This window comes from Dictyostelium discoideum (genome assembly GCF_000004695.1).
Source record: "Dictyostelium discoideum AX4 chromosome 2 chromosome, whole genome shotgun sequence".
In the NCBI taxonomy this organism is placed as follows: Eukaryota; Evosea; class Eumycetozoa; order Dictyosteliales; family Dictyosteliaceae; genus Dictyostelium; species Dictyostelium discoideum.
The window spans coordinates 538712-563669 of NC_007088.5; the positions used below are offsets into that span (position 1 = coordinate 538712).

At 22.2% G+C, this 24958-nt stretch overlaps 6 protein-coding genes and 1 pseudogene across 6 annotated transcripts in view; 5 read left to right on the forward strand and 2 right to left on the reverse strand.

Annotated features, from left to right (window-relative positions):
• Positions 1-343: 343 nt before the first annotated feature.
• On the forward strand, positions 344-1710 carry DDB_G0271622 (annotated as a pseudogene; the record flags this gene model as incomplete).
• Positions 1711-2735: 1025 nt separating this feature from the next.
• Positions 2736-11597, forward strand: pks9 (beta-ketoacyl synthase family protein; the record flags this gene model as incomplete). The annotated part of the gene is made up of 2 exons (XM_640477.1): positions 2736-3372; positions 3439-11597. 2 exons carry the CDS (start codon positions 2736-2738, stop codon positions 11595-11597), a joined length of 8796 nt encoding a protein of 2931 aa, XP_645569.1.
• Positions 11598-11715: 118 nt separating this feature from the next.
• Positions 11716-13676, reverse strand: DDB_G0271532 (pyridine nucleotide-disulphide oxidoreductase, NAD-binding region domain-containing protein; the record flags this gene model as incomplete). Its single annotated transcript, XM_640478.1, has 3 exons — positions 11716-12614; positions 12744-13168; positions 13246-13676. 3 exons carry the CDS (start codon positions 13674-13676, stop codon positions 11716-11718), a joined length of 1755 nt encoding a protein of 584 aa, XP_645570.1.
• A 912-nt stretch (positions 13677-14588) lies between these two features.
• DDB_G0271534 (hypothetical protein) lies at positions 14589-15152 on the forward strand (the record flags this gene model as incomplete). Its single annotated transcript, XM_640479.1, has 1 exon — positions 14589-15152. One exon carries the CDS (start codon positions 14589-14591, stop codon positions 15150-15152), a length of 564 nt encoding a protein of 187 aa, XP_645571.1.
• Positions 15153-16784: 1632 nt separating this feature from the next.
• On the forward strand, positions 16785-18179 carry rcnA (modulatory calcineurin-interacting protein; the record flags this gene model as incomplete). The annotated part of the gene is made up of 2 exons (XM_640480.1): positions 16785-17519; positions 17697-18179. The coding sequence occupies 2 exons, from the start codon at positions 16785-16787 to the stop codon at positions 18177-18179; spliced, it is 1218 nt and encodes a 405-aa protein (XP_645572.1).
• Positions 18180-19088: 909 nt separating this feature from the next.
• On the reverse strand, positions 19089-23566 carry DDB_G0271624 (hypothetical protein; the record flags this gene model as incomplete). Its single annotated transcript, XM_640481.1, has 13 exons — positions 19089-21121; positions 21203-21283; positions 21363-21478; positions 21588-21659; positions 21765-21824; positions 21951-22181; positions 22262-22333; positions 22468-22546; positions 22588-22610; positions 22797-22928; positions 23019-23159; positions 23243-23372; positions 23458-23566. 13 exons carry the CDS (start codon positions 23564-23566, stop codon positions 19089-19091), a joined length of 3279 nt encoding a protein of 1092 aa, XP_645573.1.
• Positions 23567-24352: 786 nt separating this feature from the next.
• dotA (SAM domain-containing protein) overlaps positions 24353-24958 on the forward strand; it is a gene marked incomplete at both ends in the record, with an annotated part of 5538 nt that continues 4932 nt past the window's right edge. Inside the window, one exon of the mRNA XM_640482.2 lies at positions 24353-24958. This exon is cut by the window's right edge and continues 4932 nt beyond it. Within this exon, the coding sequence (XP_645574.2) occupies positions 24353-24958 (606 nt within the window).

Below are 24958 nucleotides of genomic sequence, written 5' to 3' on the forward strand. Positions count from 1 at the left end.
ATTTTACTTTGCGTTTTTTTTATTTAATATTTTTAGATTTGGGTAGTTTTGGACATTATAAAATAAAAAATCTAAATCTAAATAAAATAAAAAATACAAATCTAAATTATTCTTTTTTATAAAAAAAAAAAAAAAAAAAAAAGTCAAATCAACATAAAAACATCTTCAGACATTATTTTTAAAATTGAATTTATAAAAAAAATTTTATTTATAAAAATAAAATTTTTTCTCAATTAATATAGATATTTCAAAACTAAATTATGAATAATTTTAAAAAATATAAATTTAATAGATAAAGGTGTTGCAATTGTTGGGGTGGGGTTCAGAATTCCTTCTGGTAATTATGAAAATTCAATTAGTTCACCAGATTATTAAATTTAATAATTTAAAGAATGGTTTTGATGGTGTTAGTAGTACATCAGAAAGATGGAGTGACAATTTTCATAAATTAGGTGAAATTAGTAGTCCAAATGCAGGTTTATTACCATTTAATGAATGCAAATCATTCGATCCATTATTTTTTGGTATTAATCCATCCGATGCTCATCAGATTGATCCTCAACAAAGATTATTATTAAAATGTACATGGGAAGTATTAGAAGATGCATCTATTGATCCAATTTCAATTCGTGGTACAAATACTTCAGTTTTCATTGGTTCTTCAACTATCGATTATCAACTGTTTCGATTTTAATGGTCCATCATTTTCAATGCATGTTCATCATCATTAAATGTTGTTTAATGTTTAAATATCAATGCTTTTTACCAAATATTCATTTCAAAAATCCAAATCCATTAATTAAATTCAATGAATGGAATTTAAAAGTTGTAACATCACCAATTCCATTCAACAAAAGAAATAATGAATTACCAGTTTCAATGATGATTAATAACTTTGGTTTAACAGGTTCAAATTGTTGTTTACTTTTAACAGAATATAAAAAACAAGATTATGAATCATATGAAACTATCTACAAAAATGATAATAGTAAAAATATATTAATACCATTTTCAGCAAATTCAACAAATTCATTAAATCAATACCAATCAAAATTTAAAAATATAAATAATAATCAATTCAATTTTATTGATTTTACCGCAAATCAAATTTATTCAAAATCAAATTATCTTTATCAAAGATCGGTTGTAATCGCAAGTAATTCAAATGAACTTTTTGAAAAAATTTTAAATAAAAAACAAATTCGAAATAAAAATTCAATCATCTCAAATATGTCATTCAAAGGAAAGAATCCAATTACAATTTTTGTTTTTTCAGGTCAAGGATCACAATATCCTAAAATGGCTTTAGAATTATATAATAATGAAGTAATCTTTAAAAAATCAATTGATTTAATCGATTCAAAATTATCAAAGTACTATGGTTATTCAGTATGGGAGAAGGTAAAAAAAATCAAAGATTATGATACTACTTCCATTCATGATCCAACTATTGTACAACCAGCAGTGTGTATGTTTTCAGTATCATTATTTGAATTGTATTGCCATTGGGGAGTAAATCCATCATTTATTCTTGGTCATAGTATTGGTGAAATTTCAACATTATATTGTTCTGGAATAATCGATTTAGATACATTTTATCACAGATCAATAGCACAAACTAAAACACACTGTAATGGTGGGCATCCACTGATATTGATATTAGGAAAAATAGATGTAGTATGTCTCAACAAAGTTGGTATCAATTATTAAATAACAGTAATTATAAAGACATTGCAATGTGCATGCTAAAATTAAAAAGATTCCTTTATTGTATCCAAAAAATAAAAGTGAAAAAAAAAAAAAAAAGAATGGTTTAAAAAAAAAAAAAAAAGGGTTAAAAATATAATAAATTAATTTTTAATAAATGTTGAGAGAAAGTATTTAAATTTTTTTTTTATTTTATTTTTTATTTTTTTTTTTTTTCCTATTCTCTGGGATTATAATCTGAAAAAGGGTTTTTTTTTTTTAAACAAATATGGGCTTACTAATAATTTAAATTGGTAAAAAAAAACAGAAAGGATGATATATACAAAAAAAAAAATATTTTTTGTCCTTGAATATAATTTTTTCAAATATTATATCATTGTTGTTTTATAATTAATTTGAATTTGTATAATTTTATGAATTTTATCTGGTGTGAATCTGCAAAAAATTTTATATTTTTTTTTATTTTTTTATCTGGTGGAAATCTACAAAAAAAACAACAATAAATCTATAGATTTAAAAAATTAAAAAATCGTCATTATTTTTTTTTTTGGTATGGCTTTCTCTAAACGAATCCCCACGAAAAAAAATTATAAACTTCTAATTTTCTAAGGCCACAGTGCTGCACAAAATTACTTTTCACTTTATAGTGCTGAAATTTTTACATCCAACCCCCAAAATTTTCAAATTTTTTTTTTTTTTTTTTTTTTTTTTTTTTTTCATATGTACAAAAAAATAAATAAAAATAAATAATTTAACAACAAAATGAACACAAAAACAAAATACATTTCTTCAAGTATTATTTTTAAAATAAATCAAATGTGCTGTTAGTTAATCTCCTGAATAAAAATTTTTTATAAATTTTACCACATAAAGCCTTTAAAAAAAGTTTGTGTTTAATAATTTTAATTAATAAAATCATGTAAATAATGAAAGTTTTTTAAAAAAAATATAAATTTAAAACAACAATATTTAATTTTAATAAAAAATTTTCTTCACTAATTTTGATATTTCAAAACTACTAAATACCTATGGGTAATTTAAAAAATATAAATTTAAAAGAGAAAGGAGTTGCAATTGTTGGTATTGGATTTAGAATTCCTTCTGGTAATAATGAAAATTCAATTAGTTCACCAGATGATTTATTTAATAATTTAAAGAATGGTTTTGATGGTGTTAGTAGTACATCAGAAAGATGGAGTGACAATTTTCATAAATTAGGTGAAATTAGTAGTCCAAATGCAGGTTTATTACCATTTAAAGAATGGAAATCATTCGACCCATTATTTTTTGGTATTAATCCATCTGAAGCTCCATTAATCGATCCTCAACAAAGATTATTATTAAAATGTACATGGGAAGCATTAGAAGATGCATCTATTGATCCAATTTCAATTCGTGGTACAAATACTTCAGTTTTCATTGGTTCTTCAACTATTGATTATTTACATACAAATAAACATCAAGACTCAGTTTTAAAGAATGCAATAGCACAATCAACCAGTGCGATTTCAAATAGAATTTCATACTGTTTCGATTTTAATGGTCCATCACTATCAATTGATACTGCATGTTCATCATCATTAAATGCAGTTTCTCAAGGTTATCATTCAATATTAAATGGTACTTCCAATATGTCAATTGTTGGTGGTGTAAATTTAATATTAGGTAAGGATTATTATTTTTTTTTTAAAATTAAAAATACACTTATTAATTAAAATTTATTTTTATTAGATGTTGATATTATAAAAGCATATTCGATTTTAAGCATGTTAAGTAAAACACATGGTAAATGTAAAACATTTGATGAAAGTGGCGATGGTTTTACACGTGGTGAATGTGTCGGTGTTGTAGTTTTAAAGAATTTACAAGATGCAGTAAAAGATGGTAATAGAATTTATTGTGTAATTAATGGTTCAAGTTCAAATGTTGATGGTAATGGTAATATGGATAAAGTTAACTTTTATTCACCATCAAAACAATCACAATTTAATAATATTAATTCAGCATTTAAGTCAACAAATGACAAACTCTCGATTAATGATATTCAATATATCGAAGCACATGGTACCGGTACTAAAACAGGCGATCCAATTGAAACTGAAGCAATTTCAATGGCTTTTAAAAATAGAGATAAATCAACACCAATTCTAATTGGTTCAATTAAAAGTAATATTGGTCATTGTGAAGCTGGTTCAGGTGTTGCATCATTAATCAAATGTTGTTTAATGTTTAAATATCAATGCTTTTTACCAAATATTCATTTCAAAAATCCAAATCCATTAATTAAATTCAATGAATGGAATTTAAAAGTTGTAACCTCACCAATTCCATTCAACAAAAGAAATAATGAAAAACCAGTTTCAATGATGATTAATAACTTTGGTGTAACAGGTTCAAATTGTTGTTTACTTATTTCAGAATTTAAAAATAACAATAACTTTAAAGAGAATATTAATTTAGAATCTCAAAGTGTTAATGATAGAGTGTTAATACCATTCTCAGCAAATTCATCAAATTCATTAAATCAATACCAATCAAAATTTAAAAATATAATTAATAATCAATTCAATTTTATTGATTTTACCGCAAATCAAATTTATTCAAAATCAAATTTTCTTTATCAAAGATCAGTTGTAATTGCAAGTAATTCAAATGAACTTTTTGAAAATATCTCAAATAAAAAACAAATTCAAACTAAAAATTCAATCATCTCAAATATGTCATTCAAAGGAAAGAACCCAATTACAATTTTTGTTTTTTCAGGTCAAGGATCACAATATCCTAAAATGGCTTTAGAATTATATAATAATGAAGTAATCTTTAAAAAGTCAATTGATTTAATCGATTCAAAATTATCAAAGTACTATGGTTTTTCAGTATGGGAGAAGGTAAAAACAATCAAAGATGATGACTTAACCTCAATACATGATCCAATTTTTGCCCAACCAGCACTATGTATGATTTCAGTATCACTATTTGAATTATATTACCATTGGGGAGTAAATCCATCATTTATTCTTGGTCATAGTCTTGGTGAAATTTCAGCATCATATTGTTCTGGAATGATTGATTTAGATACATTCTGTTATACAGTTTATCAAAGATCAATAGCACAATCTAAAACAAATGGTTGTGGTAGAATGTTATCAATTAATATCAGTGATGAAGAATTTAAATCAATGTATTCTCAAAAGTATCCACAAATTGAAATCGCATGTTATAATTCACCTCAATCAATTGTTGTGGCAGGTAATGAATCAATATTAAATGAAATTTCAAAAGAATTAAAAGAAAAAGAAATTTTCACCACAATGTTAGGTTCATTATCATCATTCCATACAAGTAGCCAACAATGTACAAAAGATAGTATATTACAACTAAACATTGAAAGTAATCAACCAAAAGTACCAATATTTTCAACAGTTACAACAAATTTATTTAATGAATCAAATCGATTTAATTCACAATATGTTTATGATAATATTATCAAACCAGTTAAATTCACACAAACAATTTCAAATATTTATAAACATATCGAATCAAATCAATTAAATAATGAAATTGTATTCATTGAAATTGCACCACATCCAACATTATTATTTTATATTAAACAAATGGTACCATCAAGTTTAAATGAATCAGTTTCAGTTTATTCAGCACTTCATAAGAAAAAGAATGATGTCGAAGAGTTTCAACAAACCATTTCAAATTTATATTGTCAAAATGGATATAATATTAATTTTAAATGTCAATTTAATAATAAAAAATCAAATCAATCAATAAATTTACCACTTTACCAATGGGATGAAGAATTATATTTCACTCAAGCCCAAACTCTCGAACAACATAGAAAAGAAGGACCACCAATTGACCATCTTGGTACATCAAACTCTTATAATTCACCATTTAATAATTCATATAGAACATCAATCGATATAAAGAATAAACCATTTCTATATCTTAAAGGCCATATGGTTAAAGGTAAATACTACTTCCCAGGTTGTGGTTATATTGATAATATTATTCAACTTTATAAAAATCAAGATATTTTTATTAGTTTTATTGAATTTAAAACACCATTAATTTTAATTGAAGGTATCAATCAATATTTACAAACAAACATTCAACAAACTGGTAAAAGTGAATATCGTGCACAATTTCATTTCAAAGATCAAAAATCAAATGAATGGATTCAATCATCAAATGCAAATTTCCAATTATTAGATCATGGTAATGATATACCACCAAAGTATAATATTAAAGAAATTATTGAAAACAAATGTAATTTAAGCAAATTAACAAAGAATGAACTTTATACACATATAAAATCAAAAACTGGTTTAAATTATACTGGAGTTTTTCAAGGTGTTACTGAATGTTATATAGGTGGTGATTGTACATTATCAGTTGTATCTTTAGAATCTCAAACAAACTCATTTTTAAATATACCAATATTAGATACTTGTTTACATGGAATGATAGGATTGTCAAATGATCAATGTCAAATTGTATTTGATAAAGCTATTGGATTTAAATATTATTCATCAAACATACCAGCAAATTTAAAAGATTATAAAGATAGTGTTTATGTTTATTCCCATTTAAAATCAAAAAGTGTTGATTCATTCTTTGGATCTATAATAGTAATGTTATCAGATGGTTCAGTTTTATATGAAATTGAAGAAGTTGTTTGTAAATCATTAATTCCAATCAAAGATTCACTTAAAATTGAGTATCCTAATGATGAATTATACAAAGTTCATTTACAATCAAAAGATTCTCCAATTCCAACACCATCATCATTCAAATCAATTATTTATGAAAATGATTTCTTCCATTCTGCACTTAATATTCCAGAAGATTTATTCAAATATATTTCAACATTATTTTATAAAGATATTATAAAAAGATGTCCAGAAATTAATATCAATAAAATTAATTCTCATAGTGTTAATGAAATTATTTCAAGTTTCAGTAAAATTTCAAAACACGAAAGATTATTTAGATTTGTATTTGAAACAATAAAAGAGAATGGTATTCTTAATAGTTTGGAAGAAAATGATGATGCTTATTTCGAATTTAATGAAGTAATTATCAAATCGTCAAGAATTATTTCAAAATTATTATTCCCACTAGAAAGTGATAATGATAATGAAGATTTACCTCAATCATTATTTCAAAATGGTTTAATGGATAAAATTTATAAATGCAGATATTTAAGAAAGAAGAATCAAATGATTTCACATGTTATTAAACATTCAATTAAAGAGATTATTAATAATAATATTATAATTAGAATTTTAGAATTTGGAGGAGGTACTGCATCATTATCAGTTGAAGTTATTGAAGAAATAATTGCATTACTTCAAGAGAATCCAAATTATCAAGTTGAAATCGAATATACATGGAGTGATATTTCACCTGCATTCATAGCAGATGCAAAGAATAAAATCAATAAAATCATTAATGATGCTGCTATAACAAATGGATTTAATGTTATTTATCGTCCATTAAAAATTGATGAATCATTGATAGAAACTCAATCAATTAATCCATCATATTATGATTTCGTTATAATGTCAAATGTTCTTCATGTTGTTAAAAATATTAAACAAGCTGTAGAACAAATGTATCAATTGTTGACTCCAAATGGTCAATTACTATTTTTAGAGCCACCTTATAAATCAGTTCTAAATGATTCAATAGTTGGTTCATTTGAACAATGGTGGTCATTCACTGATACTGATATTAGAAAAGATAGATGTAGTATGTCTCAACAAAGTTGGTGTCAATTATTAAAGACATGTAATTTTAAAGACATTGCAATGTCTAAAGAATGCATCTTTGTTGGTATTGTAATACATGCACAAAAACCACCAATTTCTTTATTGAATTCTCAACCAAAACGTGATAATATAATTATATATGGTGGTGGTAATCCAATTTTTGTAGAAAACATCAAATTATATTCAAATTCAAAAAGTTTAATTCAAATTGAAACTATTCAAGAATTTAATCAATTATTAAGTCAATCAACAATAACAAACGATTCAATCATTTATTTCATAAAAACATTAGAAACATTATCATTGGATAATTTTAAACAAATAACTCTTGAATATATTGAAATCAATCGAAAATTATTACAAATCAATAGTTTATGTAAACATGTATTAATTGTTAGTGATTCAAGAAAAACTAACTATTTAGCATCATCAGTTGTTGGTGCAGCAAGATACTTTGATGAATTCCAACAATTGAAACTAAATACTTTAGATTTTGATTATGATTCAACTCAAAATTATATAAATTCAAATAATAAAGATATGGTTCAATTCATTAATATCTTGACAGATTCCAAAACAAATGTTCATAAAGAAATGATTATAATTAATAATAAAGTATATTATGAAATAGTTCAAAAAGAGAAAAATCTAAAATTAAAATACAATTCAGAATCTTTTGAAAATCAAAATAATTTAATGTGTTCATTATCACCAAATTTAGAATATCAATTACAATCAAAACAAATTAAATTAAGAGATAATCAAGTTGAAGTTAAAACAATTGCAACTGGTATCAATTATAAAGATTATTTAAATTTTAGTGGTTCAAATAGCAACGGTGATGACAATACAGGTTTACCACAATTTGGATATGAATTTTCAGGTATTATAACAAGAGTTGGTAATAATGTAAAAGATTATAAAGTTGGTGATAATGTATTTGGTTTATCAAATTCTTGTACATCATCTCACATTGTTACAAATTATAAAAAAATTCAAATAAAACCTTCAAACCTAAGTCATAACGAAGCATCATCAATTCCAATTGATTATTTAACATCATTTATGAGTTTATTTAATATTGGTAGTTTAAATATTGAAGATAATGAATCAATTTTAATTCATTTAGGTAGTGATGGTTTTGGATTATCAACATTTGAAATATTAAAATGGAAAGGTTTTAATTCAAATTTATTCGTTACAGTAAATTCATATGAAACTAAACGATATCTTCAAGATAATTACGGTGATTTTATTACTGGAATTTATTCAAACACAGATAAAAGTTATGTTACAGAAATAAATAAAAAATTAATTAAATTAGGTTCAAAAAAGAAAGGAGTAGATTTAATATTAAATACATTACCAAGTGATTTTATGGATTCAAATTTCAAGCTATTAGCAAAGTATGGTAGAATAATTGATTTAACGTCAAATCATTTAAATCAAAGTGAATTTTTAAAAAATATCAATTTTAAATATAATCATGGTTACCATAACTTTGAGTTATCATTAATTCAAAAAAATAAAATTCACAAATGTTTATATGAAATTTCAAATGCTTTTGAAAATGGAGAATTAAAAACCATTCCAATTAAAGAATTTACAAATTTAAATATTAAAGATGCCATCAAATACATTACCAACAATAAAATTGAAAAAATTACAGTTAGTCATGATCATGAAATTTATAGTGATATTATTTATAGATCTTTAGATGAAAAAGAGTTTTCAATATTAAAATCAAATTATCAAATTAATTCAAATAATTTAGGTAAAAACATATTAGTCACAGGTCAATCAGGTATTATTTTAGAAATATTAAAATGGATCATTAAATATTCAAATATTAATACAATTGAAAATGTTATTATTCTTTCAAGATCATCATTAAAATGGGAATTAGAATTATTAATTAACGAAACTAAACTATCAAATAATAATATTAAATTTCATTTCAAGAGTGTTGATATCGGTGATAGTGAACAAGTTGATAATGCAATCAATGAAATATTAAATGAAAACCAACAAATTACAAATATTGATTCAATATACCATTTTGCATTTCAACAAATTACATGTAAAGTTCAAGAAATCAATATGAAACATTTAGATATTTCACATGGAGCAAAATCAATGGGAGCAATTAATTTACATAATCAATCAATTAAACGTAATTGGAAATTAATTAATTTTGTTATGGCTTCATCTGCAATTTCATTAATAGGTTCAACTGATTTATGTACATATGTTTGTGCAAATGCATTATTAGATTCATTTTCAAAATACAGAGAATCACTTGGATTACCATCAACTTGCATTTGCCTTGGTGCAATTGAATCAACTGGTTTCGTTTCAAAGAATGAATCAGTTTCAGTATTTTTAGACGGTGGTGGTTTCCATCCAACACCAATCAATCAAGTTTTAGGCCTTTTAGATTTACAAATTCAAAATGCTGGTAAATTCACAAATTCAATGCTTTCAAATTTCAAACCCTCAAAATTTAAAAATAATCAACAAACATCATTATTTTTAAAATTTGATTACTTGATGAATTTAAAAAACAATAGCGAAGAAACCAAAATAGAGAATACTGGAAATAAGAACATTGATGAATTATTCATTGAGAAAGTTTCAGAATTATTTTCAATGGATGAATCAAAGATAAATAAAAATCTTAGATTAATCGATTATGGTGCAGATTCACTAATAATAGTTCAATTAAAAAATTGGATAGATAAAGAAATTGGTATAAATTTAATAACAATTCAACAACTTCAAAACAATACAATTAGCACTTCAATGAAAATGATATTAAATTCATTAATGAAAAATAATCAAAATATAGATGACAATAATAAAGACCTACCTTCAAATAGAATCGATTATTGGAAGAATGAAATGAAATTTGAAGAGTCTATTAAACCAATATCAAATGAAATACAATCAAGGAATAATTCAGAAAAAATTATTTTATTAACCGGTACAACTGGTTTTTTAGGTGGTTTCTTATTATTCAATATGGTAAGATTAGATTCATGTAAATTAATTTATTGTTTAATTAGAAATAAAAGTAAATCAAATAATCCATTAGATGAAATTATAAATAATTTAAAATATCATCAACTTTATGAAAAATTAAATCAATCACAAATTTCAAAGATTATACCAATTATTGGTGATTTATCAATGAATAAACTTGGTCTTTCAAATGATGATTATGAAACAATTTCAAAAAATGTAAATTTAATAATCAATCCAGGTGCAGATATTAATCAAAAATCAAGTTACCAAGATTGTAAATTAGTAAATGTAAATGGAGTAAAAGAAATTATTAAATTATCATTATCATCATTAAAACAAAGGATACCAATTGTAAACTTTTCATCATTTTCAGTATTTTTCAATCAATCACTTGATAAGAATTTTGATGAATCAGTTTTACCATCAATTGATAATATTGATAATTTACCAACAGAATATATGAAGAGTAAAGTTGTTGGTGAATATATTTTATTGGAAGCTTCTAAAAAATATAATATACCATCAATTTTAATTAGACCACCAAGTATATTTTTAAATCCAGAAACAGGTATTGGTCATATTAGTGACTTCTCTTTATTATCAATCCAATCATGTTATGAATTAGGTTATTATCCAAATCAATTTGAAAATGATTTTATTTTAATTAATACAATTACATGGTTATCAAATAATATTACAAATATTATAATGAATGATAATTGTTGGACAGATTCAAAAATGAATATTTATAATGTACATGGTAAACAAATTCAATCAAGTTTAATAATTAAACCACTTGAAAAACATTTCAATTGTAAACATATCAATACTAATGATTGGATTGATATGGTAAATAATTCAAATAAAAAATCATGTATTAAATTAAAATCATTCCATTCTTTGGATATAATTTTAAAAAGTGAAAACAATAGATATAAACCCAATGAAAATCAAAGCATATCATTATCAACCAAATCATTACTAGAATCAATGGGCTCATACAACACTGATCTTGAAATCACTGATAAAATGATTATTTCTCATATTAATCAAATTTTTAATTTAAATGAAACAATTTAATTAAAAAATAAAATTTTAAAATTTTAATAAATATAAATATAATTTTTAATTTATTTATTTTTTTTTATTATTACTATTATTATTATTATTATTATTATTATTTTTTAATTAATTAATTTTAACCTCTTGAAATATCTCTACCGAAAACACTACTCTTTAACCAATCGAAAGAGACTAAAGCACGATTTCTAACACTTAAAAGTTTAGTGAAATATACACTTCTCCAGAGGTAATAAGTGATATAACCTTCAGAGACAGTTGTTGAATGATCACCTTTGAATTCAGCTACAGCTTGATGATCACCAACATAAGCTAAAGTACCCATATGTTTATATTTAAATAATGGTTTCTCTTTGACGGCTTCCTCAAAGCTTTTATTTGAACCAGTGATTGAATTGAAAAGGTTTAATTTCTCTTGTTGTTTTTCTTTTTCCTCTTTATGTGCATCTGGATTCTCTCTCTTTTTAATGAGATCATTATTCATTTCCTCTGCCAATTGATTGAATAATCTGCCTAAATAACGACCTTGTTGAGAAGCAACTTGAGCAGTTTGAGCCAATGGTTTTGATGGATTAATTGAAGCATCACCAATTGACCAAATTCCATCAGTACCAGCCACTCTGAAATAATCATCAACAACCAAACCTCTTCTATTGTTTTGAATATTTGGTCCGATCGATTGCATAATTTGAGTGGTAATCTTTCTTGGTGTATTACCGGTTGCCCATACTAATAAACCGTATGGATGAATTGATTCCTCTTTGGTTGTAGTATTCTTTACTGTAATCTCTTTCTCTCTAACTCCAACAACTGCTGTCTTTGTCCAAATCTTTGTATTGTTTGAACTTTGAAGACGTTTTTCAACATGATCAATAATCTTCTTATCAAAAATTGTTAAAATATGTGGAAGTGCTTCAACTAATGTAACATTAATTCTCTTTGCTAATGGATATGTTTTTAATAAATCTGATTGAAGGAAATCATTTAATTCTGCTGTAAATTCAACACCAGATGGACCTAAAATAAAAATAAAAAAATAAAAAATAAAAAATAAAAAAATTTGAAAATTAAAAATGATTAGGACAGCGAGGGTTTTTTTTTTTTTTTTTTTTTTTTTTTTTGGGAAAAATATATAAATAAACTTACCACCACCAACTACAACGAAATTTAATAAACGATCAATTTCTTTTTCAGGTTGACCAGGATAAGAAGCAGTTTCAAGACAATCAATAATTTTATCTCTAATGTTACGAGTATCATTAATTTCTTTTAAGAAACAAGCATTCTCTTTTACACCTGGAATACCAAAGGTTTGATTATCGGCACCGACACCAACGATCAAATGATCATACTCTAATTCGAATTCTGAAACTTCACCTTTTACAGCACTATTATCATAACATTTAACCTTTTTAGAAACTGGATCAACTGATAAACATTCTGCTTCATAAAAAGTTGCATCCTCTGCATCTGCTCTCTTACAATACTTTCTAATTGGTTCCATAATTGATCTAACTTCAACTGTACCTGTTGTACCACCAACTAATAATGGTGTAAATAAAAAGTAATTTCTTTTTTTTTTTTTTTAAATTTAAAATAAATTAGTAAATAAGATTAAAATAAAAATAAAATTAAATAATTTAATTACCTTGGTGAAATGATTGTAACATCAAATAAATCAGTATGTAATTTTCTTAAGAAACATAATGAACCCCAACCAGTACCAAGAATGACAACTTTTGGTCTTTTCTTTCTTTCACTTTCTGGTAATCTAGTTCTAAATTTATCAGTGACTGAATCGAAATCATCATTAACCACCATATCAATTATCCAAAAACCACCTAAACCTGCTACTGCTAATCCACCCCAAAATGCAAATTTATTCATTTTCTTTTTTGGTTCTTGTTCTTTTTGTTGTTGTTGTTGTTGATTTTGTTCATTATTATTACTATTATCAGTTGATGTCGAAAATCTTTGTATAAATTGTGTTTGATTATTTTTACATGCGACAATACGATTTGTTGACACTGTTTTAATTAATTGATTTTTATTAACTTTTGAAAATGCTCTTGAAATCATTTTTTAATTTATTTATTTTATTAATTTATTTATTTTATTAATTTGTTTATTTTTTATTTATTTATTTATTTTTGGAAAAAAAAAAAAAAATTAAAAGGTTTTAATTTTTATAAATCTTTGAAAAAAAAAAAAAAAAAATTGAAAAATAAAAATAGAAAAATAAAAAAAAAGTTATTATTATAACTTTATAATTAGTTGTAGTTTGTGAAGTGAGAAAAAAAAATGAAGAAAAAAAAAAAAAAAAAAATTCAAAAAAAAAATAAAAAAAATATAATACCACAAAAAAAAAAAAAAAAACAGTAGGACCTGCATAGGTCGGGGCAAATTTTACGTATTTGCCACCATACTGTTAGATTTTTATTTTTTTTTTTTTATTTTTTTTTTTTTTTTTTCGGAAATGAAATGGCTTTCGTTTTTGATCACCTGGTATGAAAAAAATAAAAATTATGCACCCAACCCAAAAACAAAAAAAAAAAAAAAAAAAATTAAAAAAAATATTAAAAAAAAAATTTTTGAAATCAAATATGATATTTTCCCATATTAATTAATTTGGGAAATAATATTTTTTTTATTTATCAATTTTATTATATTTTTATTTTATTTTATTTTATATTTTATATTATATTATTTACAAAAATAGAATTTTTATTTTTTATTTTTTATTTTTTTTAATTCTGCAATTATTTTCTAATTAAAAAAAAATGAAAGGGTGATTACTATATAAATAAAAACAAAACAAAAAATAAAAGGGCTCTACTTTTTTTGTTAATTTAATTTAATTTTTTTATTTTATTTTTTTTTTTTTTTTTTTTTATGATTTTTTTTTTTTTTTTTTTTTTTTTTTTTTTTTGAAAACGAATTTTTTTTTTTTTATTTTAATTTTTATTTTTCTGAAATAATTGTAATAATAATATGTTAAAGTTTTGTAGTAAGACTAAAATACTATTTGGTAGTTTGAATGGTGGAATCATTTCAACATCCATTTTTAAAAGAGATTTTTCAAAAATTCCAATTAGAACTTCAATTTTTAATAATCAAACCAGCATTCCAAAAAGAATGATGATGATAAAAATTGAAGGTGAAGGAACTGTAAAAAAAGAATTAACAAATGAAGAGAAACAAAAGATTAAAGAGAAAAAGAAAAAAGAACAAATTGAAAGAAATGCATTAAAAAAACAGAATCGTGCTGCAATGATTGAAAGATCAAAAGAACTTAAAAAGACTAAAAAGGAAAAAGATATTCAATCAAATGAAAAGAAATCTCAAAATACCAAAAATAAAGATAAAGATGATGACGATGATTACTATGATGAAGATGACGAAGATGATGAAGATGAACATGAAAAAAAAGGCGAAAGTGATGAAATTATAGATTTTGCTGAAGGTGATGGAGAAACATACTTTCCAAAAAAAGAAAAAGTTAAAGTAAAACCAAATAAAAAGAAACCAAACAATGATAAAGGTTTTCGTAGATGATTTTAATATACAAATGTAAAAAAAAATAAAAAATAAAAAATAAAAAATAAAAAATAAAAAATAAAAAATAAAATAATAATAAAAAAAAAAAAGATATTATAATTTAAATTATTATTTATTTTTTTATTTTTTTAAATCTGATCAATTTGTTTGGGTTGAAAAAAATAAAAAAAATTAATTTAAAAAAAAAAAAATGGAAAAAATTGAAAAAAAATAAAATCTAAAAAAAAAAGATACAGACAAAATGGTATCAGTTTTTTTTTTTTGTTTTGTTTTGTTTTGTTTTGTTTTGTTTTGTTTTGTTTTGTTTTGTTTTGTTTTTTTTTATTTTATTTTGTTTTTTTTTTTTTATATTTTTATATTTTTATATTTTTATTTATATATTTTATTATAATAAAATTCTCTCCAACCAAATAAATATCTTTGAGTGGGTGGGGGTGTTAATCAAAACTCCACGTTTCTTTGGTGATTTAAAAATCATAGCATCCTTTTTGGAGGAGTGGTTAAATATAAACTGTATTTTAAAAAAAAAAAAAAAGAAATGAAAATAATATAAATATTTAAAAAGTGCTATATTAAACCTTGGTTATAATAATAAGATTTTTGTGTATTCACAATTTTGTGAAACTTTTTTTTTAATTTTTTTTTTTTCCTTTTTTTTTTTCTTTTTTTTTTTTTTTTCTTTTTTTTTTTTTTTTTTTTATTTTATTTTTTTATTTTTTTTTCAGTCCCAAAAAATCAAAAAAAAAAAAAAAAAAATAAAAAAAAAAAGAGTGTTTTTTAATTTATTTTATTTATTTTTATTTATTTCATTATTTTTGTATTGTAGAGTTTATATCTAAACAATAAAATAATTTTGTAAAATTTATATATCTTTACTTTGTTCGAAAATCTATTTTTTTTTTTTTTTTTTTTTTTTTTTTTTTTTTTTTTTTCCACACTAATGCAAATAGATTTTAACAATACATTTACATACACACATATATAAATAAATATATATATTTTTTTATTTTTTTTTTATTCTCAACTTTCAAATTTAACAATTTGTTGAATCATCAAATTAGGAGAACTTGTGTTAACACTCTTCACCACACTCACACACTTAAATATAAATATACAAATATCTTTTTTTATTTTTTTTTATTTTTTTTATTATTTTTATTATTTTTATTCTATTTTCTAATTTATATAAATAAATATATATTACTTTCACAATTAAAATTTAACACCATCGAAATAAATACAATAAAAAAAAATAAAAAAATAAAAAATAAAATAAAATAAAAATAAAATTAAAATAAAACAATTTATTAATACATTCACACACAAAAAATAAAACAAACAAAAAACGGTACACCCACCCTCACATTTTTTTTTTTTTTTATTTTCTTTTTTTGGATTGTTTTTTTTTTTAATTTTTTTTTTTTTTATTTAAATAAAAAAATTTAATTACTCTTTTGGTTTAATTTTTTATAAAAAAAAAAAAAAAAAAAAAAAAAACTTTTTTTAGACAAAATAAAAAATAAAAAAATAAAAAAATAAAAAATAAAATAAAAAATAAAATAAAACATAAAATAAAACTTAAAATCCAAAAAACAAACAAACAAATAAATAAAAAAATAAATAAAAGAAATGTCAAAATTAGAAAGTGAATTAGCAAAATTAATATTAGAGAATAATAAAGCCAAGGGAATAGACAGTAGTAATAGTCTTGGCCCACCAAGTATTACATTTGGAGATAAAAGTAATAGTTTTATTGGTACCACTAAAACCAATATAAATAGTATAGGCAATAACAGTAGTGGTAGTAGTAGTAAAAGTTTAAATGTACCAAGTATTGTCGTTAGTTGTGATAATGAAAATTCTAATAGTAACTTCAATAAAGGTTGTTGCTTTAATGTAAATAATAATAATAATAATAATAGTAATCTATTCAACGATAAGAAACAGCAGCAACAACAACAAGGACCATCACCATCACCATCACCACCATCACCATCATCATTATCAACATCACCAAATTGTAAAAGTAATTTTAGTAGCTGTAGTGATAGTGGTAGTAATGATAAAGAGGCATTAATATATCAAATGAGACAAAAAAAGATTAAATCATTAGAGAGAAGAGAACCATCAAATGTACTAATAATAGAGAATATAAGTGAAAAGAATGCACAATTAGTTCAACTATTGGTAGAAGATCAAAATTTAAATTTCTCATTCTCTGTTCAACTTATTAGATATCTATCACATTTTAAATCTTTGATTCTAGTTTTTTCACATAGAAATGAGGCGGAATTATGTAAATTATTAGTTTCAAGACAAGATTCAATTAAACTTGATGTTGATACAATACTTTATTTTGGAAAGGTAAATAATAATAATAATAATAATAATAATAATAATAATAATAATAATAATAATAATAATAATAATAATAATAATAATAATAATAATAATAATAATAATAATAATAATAATAGTAATGATAATAATATTTTTTTTATATATTAATTTTTTTAATTTTTTTTTTTTTTTAAAAAAAAGGAAATTTCAATCGGTTCAATTGGAAAATATCAATTAACAACACCATTTGCAACAAGACAGCATTTAATATCACCACCATTAAGTCCCCCAAATGAATGGAGTGCACCAGGTGATGGTATGGAACATCCTCCAACTGATGTTGACCCATTTGCAGTTGTCACAAGAGTTGTAATCGATGAAAATGATGATGAGAATTTCAGTTTTGGTGGTAATAATAAAAATGATAATAATGATAATGATAATAATAATAAAAATAAAAATAATAATAATAACAATGGTGGTTGTAATGATAGTGAAAGTGAAACACCCTCATCTTCATTAGTGGGGTTTTCAACAAATAGTAGAAATAGTAGTAATAATAGTGAAAGTACTTTTGTTAATAGTTTAGATCCTGAACAATTATCTGACCGATTAAGAAAAGTAATTTATCAAGATAATACTTCAAATGGTTTCCCTTCAATTACTTTAGAGTTTTGTACATAAAAAAAAAAAAAAAAAAAAAAAAAAAAGTTTTTATCAATCCCTTAATAATATTACAAAAATTACAATTATCATCCAAACGAACAAAAAGGGATTATTCTTTTATTTTTATAAATACTCAAGTACTCTCTGTCTCTATCTCTCTCCATTGTCAATCTTTTTTTTTATTTTTTTTTTATTTTTATTTTTTTATTTAATTAAATCCACAAAGAAATAAAAAAAAAAAAAAAAAACATTAATTGTATATTAAAAATAAATTTAAACATTTTTATATTTTTTTTGTACTATATATTTTTATTTTCTTTATTATTTTTTATTTTTTCCTGACTACTATCTTTTTCTTTTTCCTCTTCTTCTTCTTCTTCTTCTTCCATCCTTGGCCAAACTTTTGGTAATTTAATATTACTTAATGCTTAATCTTCAAATAAATTTGAAACAAATTAATTTTTTTTTTTTTTTTTTCTAAGTTGGATGGATTTGTTTCATAGCATGGCTTTCTAGGTTAAATTATTTATTATCATTATCTTTTTTTTTTTTTTCTTTTAATAATGATTTCATATTTTCTGTTAACAAAAAAAAAAAAAAAAAAAAACTAGAGATGCCTGACATTTAACTTAATTTAAATTAACCTGTATTTAGATTTGCTGTTAGTTTAACTTTGCATGCACAACTAAAAATAAACCTTTTTAAATATTTGTAATAACAAAAAAAAAAAAATTGAAAATTATGGGTTTGTTGTTTTTTTTATTTTTTTTTTTAGAAATAAAAAAGAAAAGTGGATGACTCTTGATTAAAAAAAAAATTCAATGTACTTCCATTAATATTTCAAATTAATTATTTTATTTTTTTACCTTTTTTTTTCTTATTTTAATAATTTTTAAAAAAACTATTAATAAATAATTGTTTTTAACTTTATTTTTCAAATCTTTTCATTTTGGCTAATCTTTTACTTAATTGTTTTTCCAAATTTCTTTTATATAATAAAAATGAGACAGCGCCAATAACTGAAAGAAATACTACACCACCAACTACAGAGCCAGCAATAATGGCTGTTTTTGATGAATATTCCTCTTGATTTCCACAATTTGTTGGATTAAATTTAACCAAAACTTGAAAGTCAGGATCTATCAAACACTCCTTTGTGCAATGGGGTAATTGTAAAGCAGTGATTATTGAGTCCTTTGTTTTATTTATTACTAATGTATTTAAGAATGTACTTCTACCATCTGATAATGCACGTGATATAATTCTACCAATTAATTGTTTTCCATTTTTTTGAATTTTAATATAATTTGAATATTGATCTTCTTGATTATCAATATCAATTTTATTCTTATCAATTATATTACAATTATTATCATATTGAATTTCATCATTATCATCATCACCATCATAACCATTGTTATTATCTGAAACTGATGATTCAAATGTTAATTGAAGTGAATTTAATGATGTTTGATAATGATAGTTTTTAATTGAAATTGAAATTTTAATTGAATTTTCATCCAATGTAAAATTAATTCCTGCAAAATTTGAATTTCTTTTAATTTTAACTTCTTCTAATGTTGCAGTTATTAAACAATCTTTATTATTATCTGATAATATGGTTTGAGTGAAAATTAGAGCTGGATTACCTAGAGTTGATTTTTTTGTTAAATTCCAATTACCTTTTAATAAATGATTTTTAATAATAAGATTATTTTGATCAATTTCTAATAATGATAAAATATTAATTTGATAATTTGTATCTTGATTAATAATTGTTGTATCACCATTATCAGAGATTGTATTATTTGATTTTGAAGGTGGTAAAATACTACTACAATCATATCCTTGGAATCCATTTTTACAAATACAAATTGAATTTATACAATCACCATTATTTATTGATGTGCATCTATTTATACAATTATTATTATTATTGTTATTGTTGTTGTTGTTATTTGAAATTGGTAAATATTTATAAATATTTGTAAAATTGTATGTAGTACCATCAATGATTATTGAAATTGATACAATTCCTTTACCAGATTGAGCTATACAATTAATCATTTCAAATGAAGTTGAATGTAATGAACATTGTTTACCACCAATATAAACTTCAAATTTTGAAGAAGAGTAACCAAAAAACCCATACAATGTTGTGTTTCCACCATTTTCAGTTGTTTCACCAATTGCTGATATTGAAATGTTGGCATATTCACATTGTACTCCATAATAGTTGTCAGAGCAAATACAACTATCAATAAAACAATATCCATTTAAACCACAATCAATAGGACAATCAGTTGGTGTTATTTCACTACAGTCATTATTTGAATTTGGATTATTACAATCACAAATACCAGTATTATAATCACATTCACCTTCTGGGTAATTACATTCATTTGGACATTGAGGAATATTTGTAATTTTATCAATACTTAATTCATCAACATCAAATATTACTACCCTATCATCAATTATCATATATATATGATATGGACCTCCACCGCTACCACCACTACCACCACCACTACCACCAGAAATTGCAAACCGACCAATAATTGAATGGAATGTAGTACTAATAATATCAATTTTATAATTATTGATATATATAAAAACTAGTGATGAATTGTATGTAAAGTATTGTCCTTTAATTTCAATTTGATCTTTTGAAGTTAAAATTGAAATTGGGTTTGGTTTTGCTAATTGATACCAAGTTGATAAATAAAATAAATTATTTACTAAACTTTTTGTAAAATTAAATTCTAAAATTTTCTTTGAATAACCAAATGAATAATCTATTTCATAAATTAAATATTTTTCATTTACAATATTATATTCTGAATCTCTAGTATAAAATTCAATATCATTAGTTTGAATTGATTCCCATTCAAACCCCAAATCACTTCCAACCAAAAATAATTTATTTGATTCAAATATAATATTTGGAATTAAAGTTTCTATTATTATTATTATTACAAGTGTTAGTTTTTATAAATAAATAAATAATTAAATTATTAATAATAGTAAGTAAAATTTACTGCAAGTATTATAAATGATCGGAACATCAGATACAGTAGAGCCAATAATATTGTTTTTAAAGCTGATATCCTTGAAATAACCTAAAATTATATTATTTTTATTTTTAATTATTTTATTTTATTATTTTTATTTTATTTATTGATTAAAAAATAAACTTACATGTAAAACAAGAGGGTAATGATGTTTTATCTATTAGAGTACTATACATAATAAGATATCTTAAATTGCAATATGATTTATCTAGAGTACCTGTTATTGGATTGTTTGAAACATCTCTAAAATTTTTCATTAATTGTTTTTTTTTAATTAATTATATTTTCAATTTAAAAGATTGGTATTTTTTATTAATTTGAAATTTTTAGTTTTATAAAATGGAATATTTACAGTTTTTTAATATGAGAATATCTTTTACTCCACAACGGTAATGGGGATTCAATTCCATTATCTGGAAAATATCTTTTTTATTTTTAAAAAAACAAAAAAAAAAAAAAAACAAAGGGTTTGGTAAGATTATATTCAATGGTATAAAAATAATAGTAACCTTTTTTTAAATTTACTTACATAGATTCATAAAAAATTTGTGAAAAATCTGGTAAATTTAGAAAATGGCTCGATATTTTCCTTAATAATTGTAATAATAAAAAATAAAATATAAAAAAAAAAAATAAAAAAAACAAAAAAGAAAATTTAGATTAAAATTTTGTATATATACTTATATGTATATATATAGTATAAATCAATTATTACATTATAGAATTTGAAGTATTTGATAAAATTGGATATGGTTTAAATGGTATAGTATTATTAAAATTGAAAAAAGGGTTATCTCCAATATTTAAATAATTCAATTTATTCAAGTGAGAAATGTTAACTATACTATTTGCAGTTAATTGGTAAAGGCTAAATTCTAAATTTTCTAGTGAATCGGATGGGAAAATAGGGAAAAAAAAATCTTTGGCACTTTTTCCAGTCACCACACTTTTTTTTTGTTTTTTTTTTTTAATGTTAGAAACTAAATTAAAATTGATTTAGATAATGTTACATTATAATTTACTTACATTTTTTTAATTTTATTGTGTGTTGAAAAGTTTAAAAAAGAATTTAAATCTGGAGAATTTAATTCGTAGGTTCTAAAACATAGTAGTTTTTTTTTTTTGAATGAATAAAAAAAAAAAAAAAAAAAAAGAAAAAAAAAAAAGTGTTCAAAAATTGTATTAGTAATTTTAAAATTATTCAAGTTTTTTATTTTCAAATTAATACCTACATTGAAGGAATTGATACATTGGTAAGATCTGGTATTTTCTGAATATTAATCAATGTTCTTTTATATAAAAGATTTAAATCTGTTTAGTTAATATAAATAAAAATAAAATATAATAAAAACAATTAAAATAAAAACGACGAAAACTATTAATAGTTACAAAATACCATTATCTGTATTGGGATTTAAATAATAATTATTTAAAATTTCCAAACTTTCACATTCAATTTTTCTGACTTTTAAGCATAATAAAAAAAAAAGATTTGTTTGTAATATTATTATTATAAAGATTATTACCATATAAGTCTTTTATTATAAATATAAATAATTACACAGATGAAAAGTTTGCAAGAGAAGTGATCTTAAAAGTGAAACCACAACTATAATAATCTATAATAAGAGAAATTTTACTTGAAACACTTGGTAAAATTAAATTATTTATGTTATCAACATTGAATAAAGTACTTTGAAATTTTTTTTTTTTTTTTTAAATTAAATTGATTAGTAAACAATAATTTTTTTTTTTTTTTTTTTTTTTTTTTTTAATTACTCACATTTCTGTATTATTTTTTCCTTTAAAAGATGTTATATCTGGATCAACAGAAGAGTTATCGATTTTTATTTTTTTTAGATTATAAAAACAACTGATGTGATTTGAAGTAAGTGGTGGTGAGAGACTTGGACTCTGAAAATTTCTGATTTATTTTATTTTTTTAATTTTGATATAATCAGGATTAGATTTAATTAAATTAAATTTTTTTTTTTTTTTATTACTTACAGAGATATTAAAAAACCCCCATCACATTTAATAGAGGTCGAATTACAAAATAAAAAACTCGAGTTACCATCATTTGATACTACACTTGACATTAAATTAAAGGTTTCATACAAACTATGAATACAATCATCTTGAAATATATGAAAGATTTATTTTTTTTTTTTTTTTTTTAGTTATTACCATTTTTTTTTTTTTTTTTTTTTTTTTTTACTTACATTCAGTTTCTATTAATCCATTAATTTGAATTGAATTTCCAAATCTTTGATTTAAAATTGATAAAAATAATATAATAAAATATAATTGAAATGACTTTTTCATTTTCATTTTTTTTTTTTGCATTAATTCAAAAAAATTAAAAAAAGATTGATTTTGAATAAAATAAAAAAAAATATTTTATTCAAAACCAATCATTTTTTTAATTTTTTTAATTTTTTTTTTTTTTTTCAAAATCATCTTTGGATATTTTCAAATTTTATTATTTTCAAATAAAATTGATCAGAATAAATATCTGAAAAAAAAATTTTTTTTTAATTTTAATTTTAATTTTTTTAGATTTGAAATAATTAGATTTCAGAATTTAATAATATTTTTTTTTTTTAATTCGGGATTGAATTTAAAAATAAACATTATTTTGGTAATATTTTTTTTTAATTTTAAAGGAAATATTTTAATTTTTATTTTTATTTTTTTTTTAATAATTTATTTTTATTAAACGAATGTTGAAGGTTTCCACAATTCCTTCAACAATAAATTTATTATTTTTTTTGGAAATTTTTAAAAATTTGTTTTTTTTTTATTTTTTTTTTTATTTTTTTTTTTTTTTTTTTACTTTGGATGTTTTAGAGGTTTTGAAATTGGAGATAAAGTCTTTCTTTTTTTTCTTCTCCTTTTAATTTTTTATTATATTTTTTTTTTTTTTTTGAAAAAACAAATAAAAAAAAATAAACAAATAAAAACAAAAAAAAAAAAAAAAAAAAAAAAAAAAAAAACCAATTTTCAGTTTTTTTTTTTTTTTTTTTTTTTTTTTTCTTCGATAACAATAGTAACAATAATAATATTAAAATAGTTCTAATCTATTGAAGAGAAGAGATATATTGGTGTGATAAACCAATGAGTACAAACTCGACACCAAGAAAGCAAAAGCTTTCCAATTCAAAATCATTACAAAATTCACCAATCTCTCCAACTGTTAAAAAAACAAATTCCTTCCCTTTAGGAAACAATATACCTACAAATATTAATAGAAGTAAAAAAGATAAAAATAATAACAGTAATAATAATATTAATAATAATAATAGTAATGGTATAGGCTCAAACACTATTATAAATTCGACACCAATTGCAACAACACCAGTCCCACCACTTCCATTCATCCATTCATCTTCATCTTCATCTTCATCTCCATCTCCATCTTCATCTTCGTCATCACCATTTCCAAAAGCAAAAAAATCACCATCACTTTCAATTAACCAACAACAACAACAACAACCACAACAACCACAACAATCACCACAATCACAACAATCACCACAATCACAACAATCACAACAATCACAACAACAACAACCTCAACAACCACAAGAACAACAAGAACCTTTGCCAAATTTATCGTTTTTACGAAACCAAGAACCTGATAAAAATGTTTTGCCTACATCTAGAAAACGACCACCATCTGTAATGCCTAGTACACCAAATCAATCATCAAATTCTTCATCA